The 19,179-nt window shown below is 46.5% G+C and overlaps 1 protein-coding gene and 1 long non-coding RNA gene across 4 annotated transcripts; one reads left to right on the forward strand and one right to left on the reverse strand.

Annotated features, from left to right (window-relative positions):
- Positions 1 to 315: 315 nt before the first annotated feature.
- Positions 316 to 18,602, forward strand: LOC111069493 (glutamate synthase [NADH], amyloplastic). 3 transcript variants are annotated; one of them, XM_022359581.2, is made up of 16 exons: positions 316 to 366; positions 7,220 to 7,684; positions 7,766 to 7,893; positions 10,165 to 11,251; positions 11,551 to 11,553; positions 12,213 to 12,379; positions 12,444 to 13,607; positions 13,667 to 13,797; positions 13,866 to 14,224; positions 14,284 to 14,429; positions 15,231 to 15,340; positions 15,399 to 15,532; positions 15,603 to 15,934; positions 16,009 to 17,496; positions 17,561 to 18,219; positions 18,284 to 18,602. In XM_022359581.2, exons 2-16 carry the CDS (start codon positions 7,361 to 7,363, stop codon positions 18,415 to 18,417), a joined length of 6,366 nt encoding a protein of 2,121 aa, XP_022215273.2. In that variant the 5' UTR covers positions 316 to 366; positions 7,220 to 7,360; the 3' UTR covers positions 18,418 to 18,602. The 3 variants fall into 3 exon arrangements, with proteins under 3 accessions (XP_022215273.2, XP_022215272.2, XP_022215274.2); XM_022359580.2 differs by lacking the exon at positions 316 to 366 and adding an exon at positions 6,964 to 7,069; XM_022359582.2 differs by lacking the exons at positions 316 to 366; positions 11,551 to 11,553 and adding an exon at positions 6,964 to 7,069.
- On the reverse strand, positions 4,943 to 6,021 carry LOC111069494. The gene is made up of 3 exons (XR_002607284.2): positions 5,738 to 6,021; positions 5,473 to 5,523; positions 4,943 to 5,361 (listed from the first exon to the last, which is right to left on the reverse strand). It is a non-coding gene; the product is annotated as an uncharacterized LOC111069494 (long non-coding RNA).
- Positions 18,603 to 19,179: the final 577 nt, after the last annotated feature.

The following is a 19,179-nucleotide window of genomic DNA, read 5'->3' on the forward strand; positions in this document are numbered from 1 at the left end:
GATTTGCTCACGAACAAATAAAGTGCCCAGGTCGAAAAATACAATTATATACCAGGAAGTTGTTCAAAAATACCAGTATATACCATGGGAAAATAAAATACTTTTTGCCAGATTTTGCGGGAAAAGAGCAGAGTCGGCAGCACTGGTGCCGCCCCAATGTATGCCCCACAAATGTATCTCACAAATATATTCGGGTCTTTGAAGTGAACGCAGCGAAAAAGTACATCAAAAATCCAAGTTGAAGTTTAGTGCTAAAAGCATAATTTAAAATTTTCCAAGTTCTTTCGTGGCGTGAAAAGGCACAAAGATCTCAAATCTGTGTAGTGTTAAAGAGGTTAAAAACAACAGTTTCATCTGCAGATAAAAGTAAATGAAAAAAACAGTTTTGTGTCTAACTTTTGCGTGCCCCCGATGATGCAGTGATGAGAGTTGCTCTGCGAAAATCAATACATTTTACATGCCCACATACTCCTCTCACACGTATACATACATCAGAAGCGGGAGTGTGGGAAGAAGAGGCAACAGAAGCACAAGAGCAGGAAGAAGTCGAAAAGCATGCTCTCACATCCAAGAACAATCTCTCTAACCAACAGTGGAGTGCATAAAATTAGCAACGGTTCATGGCGATGCTTAAGATTTATGATCTATTGATTGATTACGTTAACTGTATTGATTGAAAATCAATTGAAAATTCATAGTGTTTCCATTCATAAACTCAAATGAGAATGCACTTATCTGAATGGCCGGCACTGTGGCTTTGCCGCCCTGCCGCAAACTTCTCGCTCTTGTCGTTGTCGTTCTGCTGTGTTTGTATGTGTATGTGTATGTTTGCCGCCTGGCCTGGTGCTTCATTTAGAATCTCGTTTCGCTATTTCCACACCCCTCTCCCAACGCAGCCTGCTTCTGGTGCTCCACTGCAGACCACAGCTGCTCTTGCTCCGCTTCAAGGTCAGTGTAAGGTTAGGGCTCTGCTCTGCCTATTCTCGGCAGGGCAAGATATTCGGAGATAAAGGAAGAGCCGTGGACCATGGCAGTGATTTCTTTACAGTGGGCCCATGGCAACAAAGTTAGCTGCAAAAAGTAATGCCAGAATAAATAAACCAACAAACTACCACAAATTGCTTCCTTAATGGAGATGGTATCAAATTTAATGACTGCCTCTGTGTTTGCATTTCCTTTGCTTGGGATTTTAGTTATACGCAAAGCATACTCAATAGGAGTGGTCCGGCAGACGGAGGGAGTGTTCTAGGAGAGCGAGCCTGCCTTACCTTCACGTAAATATACCGTGGCTACAGTTCCTCCTCTCATCTTTGTCCCTTGTGTGTGGGCGTCAAAGTTTTGCCCGTCCGTCTACGTCACTGCCCTTTGACATTTACACATTGCTGCGCTCTCGGCGTCAGCTTTCGAGTGTGTGTGCTCTCTCCCACTCTCTTACATAACAGTTATGTAATCAGCAGCGCAGCGCATTTCCTCGTTTTCCACACATTGCCACTCTCCGAGGGCCTTTTCTTCCGTCAATTGCCCTTCAATTTAAAGGATAACATGTGCTTTGTCTTATTGTCATTTTCTCTTATCCCAAGCACTTCCAAAGGATTTGAGAAGGATTTGGAGCAGAACAATAGACTCGGGAGACTTGAGACTGGGAAGATAGAAAGTAGGAGGCAAAGTGTGAACCTAAGCCCTCTCTTGCAGTTAAGTAAGAGAAAAGCTCTCTCTAAGATTATAATCAGGAAAGGGAATGCACAACATTCCAATTTCTTCGTATTGAGTGCACATTTTTAATGCCATTTAATTCCTAATTGAAATTGGATACGAATTGCGTTGGTTCTCGGTGGCGCCGCAGGTTGTTGCGGCTTACCGGTTCAGTGATTTTCCAATTGCGTCGCAGCCTCAAAGAGAGTGGGAGAGTGGGTGGGGTGGTGTAGGTTGGGGCGATCGTGGCAACAATTACGATAACAAAATGTTGCTTCGGGCCGCAGACTTATTGTTGATAAATTCCAGAATTCAAGTTACATTTTGATTGATTCTCTATCGCTAGGATTACCCATAGTTTGCCTGATAAGCCCCGATAGACAGTCGAGTCCCGAGGTCTCTTATACAAACAGGTAGCACTCAGACCTCGAAACAAGGTACCTGACTGAGACAGGCACCCAGGGCTCCCCACAACCACTCCCCTCTTTAATTTACTTTGAATTTTTGCCTCGCATACACAACTGTATTTACCTCATGGAAGTAGGGGCTACCTGAGGGGCGGGAGGCAACCTACCCCAAAAGTGCAACGACTACGTGCTCTCTCTCTCTTTCTCTTTCAGTCAGTCCCATCTGGAGGCAGCTTTCATTGGAAACTAATGCAAATTGCGACGTTGCTTGTTTATGGACTGCCAACTGCACCTCGCCTTTTAATTAGCGGGGGGAACATGGAGCAGGGGTATGGTCCCGCACCTTCTGCCATAAATAGCAAACAGCTGCGATATATAATATCGGAGCAAGAGTAGGGTATCGTCATTCTCCATATGTTTTTTTAGATAAAATTATACACCAGATACATGAACTATGTGCCTTAAGTTTCAGTCAATCGTAAAGTAAATATGTACATAGATCAATAAAAGAAAGAAATACGCTATTATATTACATCATTGGAACGCATAGATCTTGTATTTTTCATCACTGAAACCCTGAAACTGTGAAACATAAGAAGTTATTGCTAATTGATGGATTATTATCACTTTTCAGAGGCAGATAGATCTTTGGACCGAGTTTCAAGTTAAATTAGCTAGCAAACATTTTCTCTACAGTGCGTTGCGGGATTTTAAGACAACAAAGTAATGGAATTTCTTTATTCACCGATTTTTAATAGCTCACAGTGCCCAAGTTCACTTAGGTCTATATATTAACATTCATCCCGTAGCTGTGTGGGCCCCAACGTGCGAGTAGTTCTAGATAAAAAAAAAATAGTTCAACGTGTAATTCCAAAGCGCAATAAAAAGCAAACCACAAGGCGATGAAGGGGGTAGAGATTCCATAATTAAACCAACAACAAAACCCAGTGGCGATAATGAAAACAAATTGTTACTATTTTTAAACAACCTTTTTTTTCTCTGGCTAATTGAGGCGCTATCCCTTGTGGAATTCCCCCCTCTCGCTTTTCCATAAAACAAAGTATGGGGACGCCATAAAATTGTTACCTCTCGACCACTTCAAGTACCCCGAGCCGAGTCCCCGATAAGCAGAACAGTCGGGTCAGATAGTGGCAATTCCCGGACGATAGCCGAAAGCCAGCCCTAAATTCGATCATAAATCGCTGAAATACAAAAATTTATAGCGGAAGGAGCTACCGGTTCTATTTATGGCGGGCAGGGATTTGCATTCAGAGGCTAATGCTAATGGCTTTTCTATTGGTTAGAGCCTGACACCCATTAGGACCGTTGATGATTATCCTTGAATAATGGCCCTTTGGCATGCCCAAAACATTAACCTACCGCACGCAATGTTTTCGTTATTTATTTATTTATTTCGGGGTTATTGAAACTTGTTGCGGTTCTTGTTTACATTATAAATATATATTATATATAGATGAGCGCTACGCATACGTATATATCTGCATACAGATATCCCCCCAAAGTAGAGATGTAGATGTGGGCCACACGCGGCTGCCGCGTTTTCGGACTTTGCACCAACGCAATGGAAACAACAGTGGCCTCTTCCTCACGTATCTCTCTCTCTCTCTCTCTCTCTCTCTCTCTGTGTTTCTTGCTCTCTCTGTTCTCCGATCTATTCTCAGGTTGAAAGTCTGCAGACTTGTTTGCCATATGTACAATATTGGATTTCTTTGCTTTATTTTCTCGCCGCTTCATTGGAAGTCCAAATATTTGTTTTGAGCTGCGAGCAGAGTCTAGACTCTATAGTCTGGGATTCCTGGATAAATGGAGAACAGGGTGTCCCATTCCCTTCTCTTTGAGAAAAACTGCATTAAATAAACGAACTAAAATGTCAAAACACGTGACAAATACTTGCTATTGGAATTTATGCTATGAAATATGTATTATATTCTGATCTGAAAATAGATTGGTTTTTGTGACGCATTTTGGTAGAGTTATGCAAGGAGAACAGAACTGAGTGAAAGTATGAGATGAACGAAGGAAAAGATCAATCCAAATGACTGATAGAGTTTATAGTTATTTATAGTTGTTTATCTACAAGATTTATCTGTGGTTTTTGGCTACTTTTTGTTACCCCTTGAAACCCACAATAATATCTGTTTTTATTCAAGTCACGATTATGATGCCATACAGCTAACAAAATTTGTTTTTTTTTTCGGGGGGGCATTGGTTATCTTTTTCATAAATCTCGCTGCCAAATTCCAGACACTTGAAGTTTAGTCAAAACTTTCCACTGTGCCTGCGCCGTTCGGGATCTAAATGTTCCAGCTACGTCACGTTCCATGTTTCCCATAGGAGGGTTCTTATCGGTGTTTCTGGAGGGAGGGCATTACGCATTCAACCAGAAATCGAAACGTATTAATAGCACTTTCCTCTCCCAATCACGCATGCAAATCGTGAATAATGCTCCCCCCCAATGGTACACCGATAATCTCTACTAATAAACCACCCACGGGGAAGGGAGGGGATTTGCAGGAAAGTTCAGTGTGCCATTAGATTCTCGGTTGTGTCGCTCGTGTCGTGAATGAATCTTATCTAAGGTCTGGTTGAGTCGGCGCGGGGGGCCAACGGCGGAGCGACGGCATAGATTATTAGCAAATAGAGAAAATAAAAATTAAAGAGATTTCTTGCCTGCCTCTTGCCGCTTCCTCAGTTGCAGACACTCGTTCGGCACATGTTAAACGCCTGATACCGAAATAACTACCAACAACACGAAAAGAGTCTAATCAAAATTCAAGAAATCGATTAAGAAAGAGATTGATCGACACTGTATATATATTTTATTGATATTGATATGATATCGATACATATCGAATTCCGTTATCGATTGTGAATTTTAAAAGGATGTGAATGAAAGCATATCGAAGAGATCTACCTTTGCGGACTACATTTCGTATATCAAATAAGATATACCCCTAAACCGCCTGCTTTGACAGGTTATCTTTAAGAGGTAGAAAGTGTTATAGCTTGTCAAATTTTTGGCTTTTATCTGCTGGGTACAGCCGGACTCTATCCTCTTTCTCTGAGCCGATTACAGGGCGAGAATACTGCTAGCGGAGGAATGTGTCACCGTCGAAGATTGAGATTGCGGCATGACGTCGCAAACAACCGCCTGATAGATTCCATTCCCATCGCCTCTCTACGCTCCGCCTGCTGGGACTTTGAACCATATATGTATGTAATTCTTAGTAGTAGCCGTCGTCTGCGGAGCACAATAGAAAGTCTTTGATAAGGAGAGGGGAAGTGATTTCCTATGGGCACGGTATCGGTCCCCGTCTGTTAGGCCCCATGAACTTGGCCGCTTATCGCCTACCGCACACCTTCTGATTGATTAATTTATGTTCTCCCAATTAAAGCAATCGAACTATAAAATGGGAGAAAGATTTGCAGAAAGATTGCAACCAAAAATATAATTAGGCCAAAGAAAAAAATAAGAAAAGAAAGAAAGAACTGAAGAATTGATGGAAAATTTTGGCAGAAATCTAGAATGATTTTATCTTTCTAATGGAGATTCTATTTTGAGAAGAGCTCGCTAGATGAACGCAGAGCATCGATGTATATTCCAAAAATATACTTACATATAAGCATACATCATTTGAAATGCATTTTTTCTGGTCAACAGTTGAAGGACCCCATAGATAGATATGTATGCAATAAAAGAAAATTCTTCCATATGCGACGACAATGGCTGACAGTGAATTATGGATGGCAGATCTTTGGTTTAACAAAAAATATACGAGGTGCAACAACAAAAATTATCTAAAATTATAATCCTAAAACAAAGACGATTCTGGTGCCGGTGCTGTGTTTTTGTGTATCGTTTGAAAATATTCTCGAAAAACAGAATTAATTTTGTTGTTCATTTCGAATATTTGAAATTGTTATTTCTCAACTGAATATTTGTTTTTATTGTTGTCATACTCGTGTGCATATTGTGAATCGCATTTTCAAGCATACGACCGATGGATCGGGGAAATTTGTTTATAACGTCGTTCTGTGACGCCACTTGATATGTATTTTCTACAATAATACATGACAAGTAATTCCACAATTGCAATTTGATAACATTTTAGTGATTGTGGCAGTCAGTCGCTCCTCTCGTTCCTTGTTCGATAAAACGCTCCTGTAAATATCGAACGATTTTTCGCATTACGTAGTGTCGAGCATTTCAAGGTCTCGCCCCTCTGGAGGGGCAATCGGTTGTTTAATCAATCTGTCAATCAATTGTAAAGATTGATTCGACGCATGGATCGTCGAACTGTCTATTTAGGAAGCAATTTAGCTAAGCTTTTCAGGTGAAGAGCCTCTCAGAGAGGAAGAGATAGAGCGATAGAAAGGGCGAGAGGAAGAGTGTGTTTTAGTGGAAAATAAATATTTTTTTTGTGATAAGAAAAATTGCATTACATGAAAGCAATTGGAAATTGAATCAGGCTTTAAATTCGTAGGGCAGCGGGACAGCCAGAACAGGCGTGGGAGAGAGCGATCAGGGTGTGTTTGATGTGAGGTGAGGCATTGCTGGGGACCACCGCTCTCCTACTCTCTCTTGCTTTGCGCTCTACCTGTGTACTCTGGAACACATGCGACACCTCATATTAACGGACTTTGCGGAGAGCAAGTTCATCTGCACCGAATCAAAAGTGTGGGAGTAGTTCTCTCTCTTCAGTTTGCACTTTTTCCTTCTCGCTGTGTTCTGAGGTTTCTGTTAATGGCCGCACCCTACAGCGCAACATGCCTTGCACTGATCTGAGATGGGGGTTCGTTGGGGCTTTGCTGCTCGCTCCCCATTTCATTCGCTTGTGAGCAGCCGTCAGTGTCGCGTGTGCCCCCCAGAAAGCGTCTTGCGCGAGAAAAAACTTACAACAAAACTTGGAGGCAAGAAAAAAAGGAATACGAAAACAGAACAAGAATCTGTATGTGTGTGTGTGTGAAAATAGTGCAAAAGGGAGACCAAGCAACTAACTGTAAAACGTGCAAAAAGTGCAACAGCAGCAGCGGCGGCTGCGGCGGCGTCGAAAAAGAAAATATCAATTAAAAATTGTTTTTATCTTATTTTTTTACAGCCAAATAAAAAACAGAAATAACTGTTTGTTCTCTAACTGTGAAGTAAACACGAAACAATCACAAAAAAAGAAAACAAATTAAACGCCAAGCGACAAACAAGAGACAATTTTTAGCAAGTGCAAAGGGTATATAATCGTATAATGGCACCAATAACCACTGACAATTGCGAATTTGAATGTGAATCCTCTGTTGAAACATCCATCGATACCATCATCGAGAACTCGGTTGCCGCATCCGCCAGTAGTGGCAGTGGCAACAACGTTAACGCGTCGCGCATCAACGAACAATCGAATGAATTGCATTTGAGCGAGGAGGACCAGGAGCAGGAGGAGCAGCAGGATGTCCCGCAGGAGCAGATGCCCTGGGAGGCACCTGGCAAACAGGGACTCTACGATCCCCAGAACGAGCACGAGGCCTGCGGCGTTGGCTTCATTGTGGCCATCGATGGCAAACGCTCTCACAAGGTTAGCAGCCGTCGCTGTCCCCCCCACCCTGGAGCAGGATTCACCATCTCTAATTGTTCTCCGATTTTCTACGATCCTCAGATTCTACGTGATGCCCAGACCCTGTCAGAACGGATGAATCATCGTGGGGCCTGCGCCTGCGACAATGACACTGGCGACGGTGCTGGCGTCTTGGCCTCCATTCCCCATGGACTCTATGCCAAGTCTTTGTAAGTTCCATATACTCGTAATATTATTTCTATATTGTATATGCCGGTCTGTTCCTCTATGGCGCCGCCTGATTGCCATTGATGAATGCCTTACACGATATCGCTGCGATCTCGTGCGCGAAATACGAAAATAGCTCAAAGCTCACTCTGTCTCTCTCTCATGTCACTTGTCGCTGTCTGTCACTGGGAATACTCTTTATAGAGAAGGGTATATAGTATGTGCATCGAACTGACCTACTGAATGTTAAGAAAAGGGTTAATTTCCGTTGGATTAGCTTCCATATTGCGAGCGTAGCAGTTATCATGATGTAAAGGGAAAGTGCACTTTTACTATGAGTAATAATAGGTTTTCTTATCGTAGGGTTATATTTTTCCATTGTTGAGACTTATTCCTGAGCTGCACTTGTCTTTATTCTACATTTATTGCGCACTTTTATATATTTTTATTGCCCCTAAAGCAGGATTATAGATAGTAATGTGTAGTAAAATGGGGATCATAGATTGTAATTCTACCGAAAGAATGAAACCATTCATTGGAGGCTTATAAAAGAATCAACACATGATAGTTTTATGCGATTCAGCTACTGAATAGAAGTGCAATGAAGTGCATACAAGTTTCCCCTTAGGCTTTCCCTCGAGCATATCCATTTATTTACGGGTACATTGGCTTTCAAAAGTACTGTAACCGACTGATAGCATCAGTCGGCGGCAGTCGAGCACGTCAAAAATAGTTTGCTGAAATGAAGCACATCCCCATCCCCTCATAGACCCTCACAAAACAGAGACCGAGACCCAACCATGGTCATGTATGAGATATACATATGTATACACAATATATGTACGTATGTATGTACAGCTATCCAACATTTGCTCTTTGCTCTCTCTCATCCGATGTACATTCTGTTTTCTGTTTTCTGATTTCTGTTTATTTTGTCAGCATTTTTGGCACGGTTTGTGTTTTCGTCACGCATTGCCCAGAATCCGGCATCTATATGTTTGTCGGTATATAAACCTAGCATATACATAGATGTATATATCCGTTATATTTTGGATAGAATGTACTTTGGGGAGTAACTACAGTTGAGGCAGGGGATAGGGAATCTAGAGGCCAATTTATTCCATTAAAGTATTATATTTTATTATATTATTTTGGAGGCAAACGATGGAAAAGTACAACGAGGCCCCCGCCGAACTGCTAAATTATTCCCAAGTGGGGGGAGATGTTGTGCATAGTAATGAGAGAGAAAGAGAGCAAGGGGGCCTGGGTTCTGTTCTGCTTTTAAATGGAAGAACAATTTGTGAATTTAAGCAGATCATTTTATAGGTAATGGCATTAAAAGTTAATATATAAGTTAAAAACTTTAACTTAAAAGTTATATATAACCTTATAAAACTGTATCTAATTGTTTGCTGTGGTAAATTGAGTCGCTCCATAACCCCTCCTAATAAATATGACTGCTCAAACGATTTACAACGCGAAATGTGCGAAATGTAATCAATCGAATAAATTCGCGACTATTTGCCATAGAATTAGTGCTACATCTGTCGAAATACATATATAGATTATATGCACATGTGTCCAGTCGATTAAATGGCGTAATGTCGCACGTCATGTCATAAATCTAGTTTAATTAGCGATCATTCGATGGTGTTCTGAGAGGGGTGTTGGGGTGTCGTGGCACGCAATTCCCTCTAGACGGGCGCGTGTTAAGTGATATGAGATTTGGGTTGAATTTCAAGTTCAAGGAACGCTTTAAGTCGCAGACTAATTGTGAAATTATAAGAGGCATTCTCCCTCGCCCCCCAATGGAGAGGCACGCGGCTGCTGCTAAATGCTCTCTCCCTCCCCCCAATGAAGGGGCGCTGCTGGCTGCTTCACTGAATGCTGCGACGTAATAAGAACGAGATCGAATGGAAGCCCCGTCGTCTATAGGCGATCTTTAAGTCTATGGAATGCACGTTTCTGAATGACAAACAGGTGAACTGAACAGGGGGACTGCCAGACGCACCGACCGACTGACTGACTAACTAACTAACTGACAGCTGTGATGCGAGATGATCTTCGTCACTCGAAACTGCACTCAATGGATGGCATCGGTTTGTCATATGAGGTAGAATGGCGCAATGAATGAAACGCCTCAGATTCAATTACACGAAATGGAAATCTGACGCTGGGATGCACTTTTATGGCGCATTACACATGAAGCGACACCGCAATCAAAATGATTTCCTTCCCCAATTACGAACACATTTTCCTCTTGCCATTTTCAGGGCCAAAGATGGCAAAACGCTGCCCGATCTTGGTGACTATGCCACTGGCATTTTCTACTTGGACGAGGCCCAGCATGCGGCTGCCGAAAAGGAGTTTAATGATCTGGCCCAGAGCCTGGGTCTGGCGGTGATTGCCTGGCGCACTGTACCGGCTAATCAGCAGGCCATTGGCGTGGTGGCACGCAAATCGGAGCCACTGTCGCGGCAGGTTTTCGTTCGTCGTCCCGAGGGCAGTGAGGAGAAGGACTTCCAGCGCAAGGTGTTTGTCCTGAGGAAGCGGGCCAGCCATGAGCTTGCCAAGCAGGGCAGACGCTTCTACATTTGCTCGCTGTCGGATCGCACGGTGGTGTACAAGGGTCTGTTTACCTCGGATCAATTGTGGGACTACTACACGGACCTCAAGGATCCAGAGTTTGAGACCTATCTGGCGCTGGTGCACACGCGCTTCTCCACCAACACCTTCCCCAGCTGGGAGCGTGCCCATCCGCTGAGGGTGCTCGCCCACAATGGGGAGATAAACACGCTGCGCGGCAACGTGAACCTCATGAAGGCCCGCGAGGGTGTGATGGAGTCGGAGGCGTTCGGGGAACAGCTGAAGAAACTCTATCCTGTGGTGGAGCCCAATCTCTCGGACTCGGGCTCCTTTGACTGTGTCCTGGAGTTCATTACGATGGCCAGCGAGAGGTCGCTGCCAGAGTCCGTGATGACCATGGTGCCAGAGGCGTGGCAGAACGACAAGACGATGCCGCAGGAGAAGCGCGACTTCTATCAGTGGGCCGCCTGTGTGATGGAGCCCTGGGATGGACCTGCTCTCATCAGCTTCACCGATGGCCGCTACATTGGCGCCGTGCTGGACAGGAACGGGCTGCGTCCGTCGCGCTTTTATGTGACCAAAGAGAACGTTCTTGTGATGGCCTCTGAGGTGGGGGTCTACGATGTGGATCCCTCGCAGGTGACGCTGAAGAGCCGCCTCAAGCCTGGACGCATGCTGCTGGTGGACACCAAGGAGAAGAAGCTCATCCAGGACATTGAACTGAAGCAGCACATCTCCAAGTCGCGTCCCCATTCCGAATGGCTGCAGCAGAAGGTGAGTGAAGGCCGAAACGGTCGCACACACAGTAGAGCATCCGTCTTCTACTCCAACTCCTCCTCCCACTAATCATCTCCAGACGACACAAACATCCATACACCCCAGACACGACACACGAATACGTTCGGCTCATTTAAAATTGTATTTTGTCTAAATTTGTCCTCATTTCTCTCTCACGCTTTCAATGTGAATATGAATATGAATATCAATTGAATGAATATTCAATCCCCCCCCCCTCAATATCTACTTACAAATGTTAAATGTATTTGTGTGGTGGGGACTAATTACTAATGCAGATGGTGAGTCCACAAATGGTGTTTGCCCCTTGGTCCTAGTGCCCGGTAGTTGTTGTCCTTAGAACTTTTCGTTAATTGTTGCTTTGTTGCTTTCTCCTTGTTTGAGTTTTCGTGATAACGAGACAATAAAATACACCAAGAATAAATAATAAATAAAAATTAATAGATAAAGGTTTGCAAGTTTCTATTCTACTTATGATTTATGCTGCAGTCAGGGTATTAAACACGCGACATGCAGAAGATTTCATCGTTTCTTTCAGCAAGAACATGCATCAGAATTACGAAGAAGAAACGATGAAATCTACAGCTTATGGCGTGTAGAATAACTCAATAACCCAACAAATCAAAAAAAATACAACACTTTGTATGAAAAACCGATGAAATCTACTGCACGTTGCGTGTAGAATAACCCAATTCTTAATTTAATATATGTATATCTATAAATCAAATAAACTCATAATTGTGTGTGTAAAACCGATGAAATCTACTGCACATGGCGTGGAAAATACTTTAACCTTTATGGATTTTGTACGCAATGCCAAAGATTCGTTTCTATTTTCGTTTTCTTGGTTATTTTATAGTCTTTGCGTTTCATTCCAAGCATGCGCCAACTGTCCCTCTTACAACTGAACTCTAATTCGATTTCCTTCCCTCATAAACAGATCACTTTGGATGAGATACGCAATGCCAATATGTTGAATGCTCTTCCAGTGGAAGATCTCTCCAAGTTGCCCGCTTCCCAGCGCGGTATCTTCGATCCAAGGCTGTCGCTTTTCGGCTACACCACAGAGACGGTAAACATGCTGCTGATTCCCATGTTTAAGAACAAGTAAGTAAAGGATATGCCCACCCTTACAATCTCTAATCTGCAATGCCCAAACTGCCTTTTACAGAAAGGAGGCTCTTGGCTCCATGGGCAATGACTCCCCACTGGCCTGTCTGTCCAATTTCCAGCCGGTGGCCTATGAATACTTCAAGCAGCTGTTCGCCCAAGTGACCAATCCCCCGATCGATCCATTCCGCGAGAAGGTGGTCATGTCCATGCAGTGTCCACTGGGGCCGGAGGCCAATCTCCTGCAGCCGTCCGCCCAGCAGGTGCATCGCATTTGGCTCACCAATCCCATACTGAGCATTCCAGACACCCAGCTTCTGAAGCGGAACACGCATCGCGGCTGGAAGACCAAGGTCCTGGACATTACATTCCAGTTCAGCGACGGCGTCCCGGGCTACCTCGAGTGCATCGAACGCGTCTGTCGCGAGGGCTACAATGCTGCGCAAGCGGGCTACCAGTTGATCGTGATCTCCGATCGCAATGCCGGCTCCAATGGCATGACTGCCGTTTCGGCTCTCCTCGCTTTGGGGGCACTGCATCATCATCTGATTGAGACGCTGCAGCGCATGAAGGTCGGCATTATTGTGGAGACGGCGGAGGCCCGCGAGGTGCATCACATTTGCGTGCTTCTCGGCTACGGTGCCGATGCCATTTGCCCCTATTTGGCCTTTGAGCTGGCTCAGGCTCTGCGCGATGATGGCGTCATCGGGCACGAGGTCACGGACAAGCAGATCTACGCGGCCTACGCCCAGGCCATCGACACGGGCATTGCCAAGGTGATGGCCAAAATGGGCATCAGCACACTGCAGTCGTACAAGAGCGCCCAGATCTTTGAGGCCGTGGGCTTGGGCATCGATCTGGTGGCCAAGTGCTTCCGCGGCACTCAGTCCCGCATCGGTGGCGTCACCCTGGAGATACTCGCCAAGGAAGGACTCGAACGCTATCAGCTTACATACTGCAAGATCTCGCCGGACACACGTATCCTGCGCAATCCCGGACACTATCACTGGCGCCATGGCGGCGAGGCGCACATCAACGAGCCCTCGTCCATCGGTAGCCTCCAGGAGGCGGCTGTCAGCAAGAATCTGGATGCCTTTGAGGCCTTCAAGAAGACCACTCTGGACAGCGTGAAGAAGTGCGCTCTCCGCGGGCAGCTGGAGTTTGTCAGCGATCGCCAGAAGATCGATCTATCGGAAGTGGAGCCAGCCAGTGAGATTGTGAAGCGGTAGGAAGCGTCTCTGAATGTTGCTTAAAGCAGAAATTAATAATTTATTCTATTGGTAGCTTTGCCACTGGTGCCATGAGCTTTGGCAGCATCTCTTTGGAGGCTCATCAGACCCTGGCCGTCACCATGAATCGCATTGGTGGCAAGAGCAACACGGGCGAGGGAGGCGAAGACTCTGATCGTTATTTGAGTAAGTCTTTTTTAGAGGTTGCATTTTCCCTAAAGCAATGCTAATCTTTTCCTTCGATTGGCCTGCAGATCAAGATCCCAATCATAGCCGCCGTTCGGCCATCAAGCAGGTGGCATCGGGACGCTTTGGTGTCACCGCCTCGTATCTGGCAAATGCCGATGATCTGCAGATCAAAATGGCCCAAGGCGCCAAGCCCGGCGAGGGCGGGGAGCTGCCTGGCTACAAGGTAACCAAAGAAATAGCCAAGACCCGTAAATCGGTGCCGGGAGTGGGCTTGATCTCCCCACCGCCACATCACGACATTTATTCGATTGAGGATCTGGCCGAGTTGATCTACGATCTAAAGTGCTCCAATCCCAATGCCAGGATCAGTGTGAAGCTCGTCTCTGAGGTGGGCGTTGGCGTGGTGGCCTCGGGAGTTGCCAAAGTAAGTTTAAGCGCAACTTTCAGCAGGAGAATTCCCATTTTATCATCTGTATTTTGTAGGGCAAAGCCGAGCATATTGTAATCTCTGGCCATGATGGCGGCACTGGTGCCAGCTCCTGGACGGGCATCAAGAATGCCGGCATGCCCTGGGAATTGGGCATTGCAGAGACGCATCAAGTTCTGGTTTTGAATAATCTACGATCACGGTAAGTCATCGACCAGGAGAGCAGGCTGCCAGAGATCTTCCTCTGTTGTTATTCTACTAATCATGAAACCAACCCCATTACTGAAAGTGTGCCTGGTTTGGTGGTTATCCCCAGCGAAGACAGCGTTGGAAGCAGCGTAATCAGAATAAAAACAAAATGCTCTTTATGAATAGACAGAGAGAGAGAGAGAGATCAAATGATCGATTGATTCCTATTATGCTGTTGGCCATGTGGCGCAGGATGAGACCAATGAGGAGTACGAGAATCATTGATAGAAAACAGACAGAAAATATAGATTGAAGTCTAAGTAAATCACAGATTGAAATATATGGAAAGATCCACAACCAAAATACCAGAGAAATGGCAAATAAAACGCTGAAAGATCTACGTTGATCTTTGAATTATCGAAATGGATATTGCTCGATGGAAGGCCAAGCCTCTATACTGATCCTCCTGATTGTGCCACACCACACCACACGCAGTTGTGTGTCTCCTCATATGCTGATTTTTCGCTGCAAATTTGTTGAAATTGTCTCAAGCCTCGATCCAATCCAAAATCCACTCACTTGCTCGCTCACTCACTTCGTGTCACGATCGTCGCGCCACGCTCCGTGCGCTGTGTGCTGTGTGCTCCATTCGTAATTTCTTCTCATTAAATTAAAACTTGCACTGTTTTGTTTGCTAACATTGCGTTCCTTTTTTATGTCGTGTCTTCCCTACTCTCAAACGGTCTGGTCTGGATATCTGCCTGCTCCTTCATGTGATCCTTCTTCTTATTCTTCTGCTGCTGCTGTTCTGCAGTGTGATTGTCCAAGCGGATGGACAGCTGCGTACTGGATTCGATGTGGTTGTGGCCGCCCTTCTTGGTGCTGATGAATTCGGCTTCAGCACAGCGCCATTGATTGTGATGGGTGAGTAAAGGCTACTGGCAATTCCTCGCAAGAGACTAATCTTTCACTCCCACAAAAGGTTGCACCATGATGCGCAAATGTCATTTGAATACCTGCCCCGTGGGCATTGCCACCCAGGATCCTGAGCTGCGCAAGAAATTCACTGGCAAACCCGAACATGTCATCAACTTTTTCTTCATGCTGGCAGAAGATGTAAGCTTAGAGACGTGAAGGATACCCTACCATAGCAGACCAAGTAATCTCTCGCTCCCCTCTTGTGTAGATTCGCAAAATCATGGCCAGTCTCGGCATAAGCAAATTCCAAGATCTGATTGGACGCACAGATCTGTTGCGTGTGGCCAGCCAGCGGGAGGCCAAGAGCAGTAATTTGGATCTGAAGCTGCTGCTGCAGCCTGCGCTGGAGCTTCGGCCGGGCACCAACATTGTCGGTGGCTCTGTGAAGCAGGACTTCCAGCTGGAGAAGCGCTTGGACAACGAACTGATTGCCAAGGCGCAGCAGATCTTCAATGGATCCGATGACAATGTGACCGTCAAGATGCGCATCCATAACGAAGCTCGAGCATTTGGCTCCACTCTCAGCTACCATATTGCTTGGTGGGTATCTCCTAGATCGCTTTGCTGGATCATCAAATCCTAATCTTGTCCCCCATCTCCTTTCTCGCCTCTAGTAAATATGGCGAAGCTGGTTTGCCCGCTGGCAAGAGCATTGACATCTTCCTCGAGGGCTCCGCTGGCCAGAGCTTCTGCGCCTTCCTCGCTCGCGGCGTGAATGTCACACTCAAGGGCGATGCCAACGATTATGTGGGCAAGGGGCTGTGCGGTGGCAATGTGGTCATCTCGCCCCAGGACACGGCCACCTTTGAGTCCCACTTGAATGTGATTGTGGGTAATGTGTGCCTCTATGGCGCCACCGAGGGCACAGCCTTCTTCCGTGGCATTGCCGCCGAGCGTTTCTGTGTCCGCAATTCGGGCGTCACCGCCGTCGTCGAGGGTGTGGGCGATCATGGATGCGAGTACATGACTGGTGGACTCGTGGTGATCCTGGGCCTCACCGGACGCAACTTTGCGGCTGGCATGTCGGGTGGCATTGCCTATGTCTATGATATTGATGGCTCCTTCAAGCCCAAAGTGAATCCGGAGAGTGTGGAACTGCTGCCTCTGGAGATTGCAGAGGATGTGCAGATTGTGAAGAAACTGCTGGCGGATTTCATTGAGAAAACAGGATCCAAGGTGGCCAAGGAGTTGCTGGACAACTGGGCCGCATCGCAGGCAAAGTTCGTGAAGGTCTTCCCGTACGAATACCAGAAGGCGCTGCAGGACATGGCCGAGCAGCAGGCGGTGGAGCAACCGCTGAAGGCAGCGGCCATCGAGAATGGCAATGGCAAGCACGAGCCGCACATCAAGGACATCGAGGAGGCCATCCAGGATGTGGCCCTCGAGCAGAAGCGTGCCGATCGTGTCCTGGACAAGACGCGCGGCTTTGTCAAGTACAAGCGGGAGACGGCACCGTACCGGGATGCCGCCGATCGACAGCAGGACTGGAATGAGGTCTACAACTTCCCGCATGTCCGCAAGAACCTCAAAGTGCAGGCCGCCCGCTGCATGGAGTGCGGCGTGCCCTTCTGTCAGTCCAATTCCACGGGCTGTCCGCTGGGCAACATCATACCTAAGTGGAACGACCTGATCTTCCATGGCGAGTGGCAGGAGGCACTGCGCCAGCTGCTGCAGACGAACAACTTCCCCGAGTTCACGGGACGCGTCTGTCCGGCACCCTGCGAGGGCTCCTGTGTCCTCGGAATCTCGGAGCCGGCCGTGACGATCAAGAACATTGAATGCGCCATTATTGATCACGCCTTCGAGCAGGGCTGGATCAAGGCAGAGATCCCAGAGGTGCGCACCGGCAAGCGGGTGGCCATCGTGGGCTCTGGTCCCTCGGGACTGGCAGCCTCTCAGCAGCTGAATCGTGCGGGACACTTTGTGACCGTCTTCGAGCGCAACGATCGTGTGGGGGGTCTGCTCCAGTATGGCATTCCCACCATGAAGCTGTCCAAGGAGGTGGTCAAGCGTCGCGTGGACCTCATGGCCGAAGAGGGCATCGAATTCCGCACCAATGTGCATGTGGGCAAGGACCTGAAGGCCGAGCAGCTGCTGAAGGAGTAAGTAATCCCTTCGCCACTGGCCATTGGAATGCCGCTCTAATCTTTATGGTTTCCCCTGTAGATATGATGCTGTGCTGTTGACCACTGGAAGCACATGGCCCCGTGATCTGCCGCTGGCCAATCGTGACCTGAAGGGCATCCACTTTGCCATGGAGTTCCTTGAGGCGCAGCAGAAGAAACAGCTGGGCGGCAAGCAGGACATCATCTCCGCTGCCGGCAAGGATGTGATCATCATTGGCGGCGGCGACACCGGCTGCGATTGTATTGCCACATCGCTGCGGCAGGGCGCCAAGAGCATCACCAGCTTCGAGATTCTCCCAGAGCCGCCACTGAAGCGAGCCGAGGATAATCCCTGGCCGCAGTGGCCCAAGGTATTCCGCGTCGACTACGGCCACGAGGAGGTGAAGCTCAAGTGGGGCAAGGATCCGCGTCAGTATTGCACCACCACCAAGGAGTTTATCGGCGAGAACGGGCACATCACGGGCGTCAATACCGTCGAGGTCGAGTGGACCAAGACGGAGACGGGCCAGTGGCGCATGCAGGAGGTGGCCGGCTCTGAGAAGTACTTTGCCGCCGATCTGATACTCCTGGCCATGGGCTTCCTGGGACCCGAGAAGACAGTGTCCTCGGAGCTAAGCCTCGAGCTGGATCCGCGTGGCAACATCAAGGCCACCAATGGACAGTATGGCACCTCCAATGGCAAGGTCTTTGCTGCGGGCGGTATGTACTTGGGTGTCTCACTGGAGGGATCTTCTTTGATTTTCTATATGCTTTGGTTTTATAGATTGCCGGCGTGGACAGTCGCTGGTCGTCTGGGCCATCACCGAGGGTCGCCAAGCAGCCCGCCAAGTGGATTCCTATCTGACCGGGCGCATCAGTGGCCTGCCAGGACCCGGCGGCGTCATCAGGACCTCCTAAGAAGGAGCACCAACACCGGCAGCAGCAGCAGGAGCAGCAGTCACTATCAAGTTTTGTGTGCGTGCATCGTCCCTTAGCCTAGAGAGAAATTCTATACCGATTGCAATTTGTGATTTTTATTTTCGCGATTTTAGTTTAGTTAACACTAAAAACAAAAAAAGACTTGAGTTTTTTACACACCAAACCAAAAACGAAAAAAACAAAAACGATCATCGTTTCCATTTAGTTTTATTTTATGAATTTTCTGGCTGGGGACAGAGTTTTTCTCTTCTTTTCCTTTGTTTTCTTTTCTTTGAATGAGAGAGATGTGCCCTCCATAAGATGATGCTGCGTGCGCGGCAAGAGTCAATTAAGCGTGCAAAATGATTGAAATGAATGAGCAGATTGAATATCAATCGAAATCCAGAAACCTATATCGAATATCCAACAACAAAAAATCTAAGGACAATAACTAGAAATTTACCGTTACCGTTATGAAAACAAAAACAAAAAACGAAAAACCAAAAAAAAAATATGTTACAAAATGCATTATTTTTCAATGTTGTTTGAGTTTTGTGTTTGCCTGTTTGTAGAAATTGGTATGCTGATCTCCATCTACATATATAAAAGATATAAACTATATACAGACAGACAGACAGTCCAGACAGACAAATGTATTAAGCCCGATATCGTAAAGCATTTTTTGTAGATGTTGTTTGTGCGTGTTTTGAACTACAACTACAACCCGACCGACCCAACCCGACCCTTAAACTGCAGAAGTAC

This window comes from Drosophila obscura, unplaced genomic scaffold (assembly GCF_018151105.1).
Source record: "Drosophila obscura isolate BZ-5 IFL unplaced genomic scaffold, ASM1815110v1 contig_1, whole genome shotgun sequence".
NCBI classification, from domain to species: Eukaryota; Metazoa; Arthropoda; class Insecta; order Diptera; family Drosophilidae; genus Drosophila; species Drosophila obscura.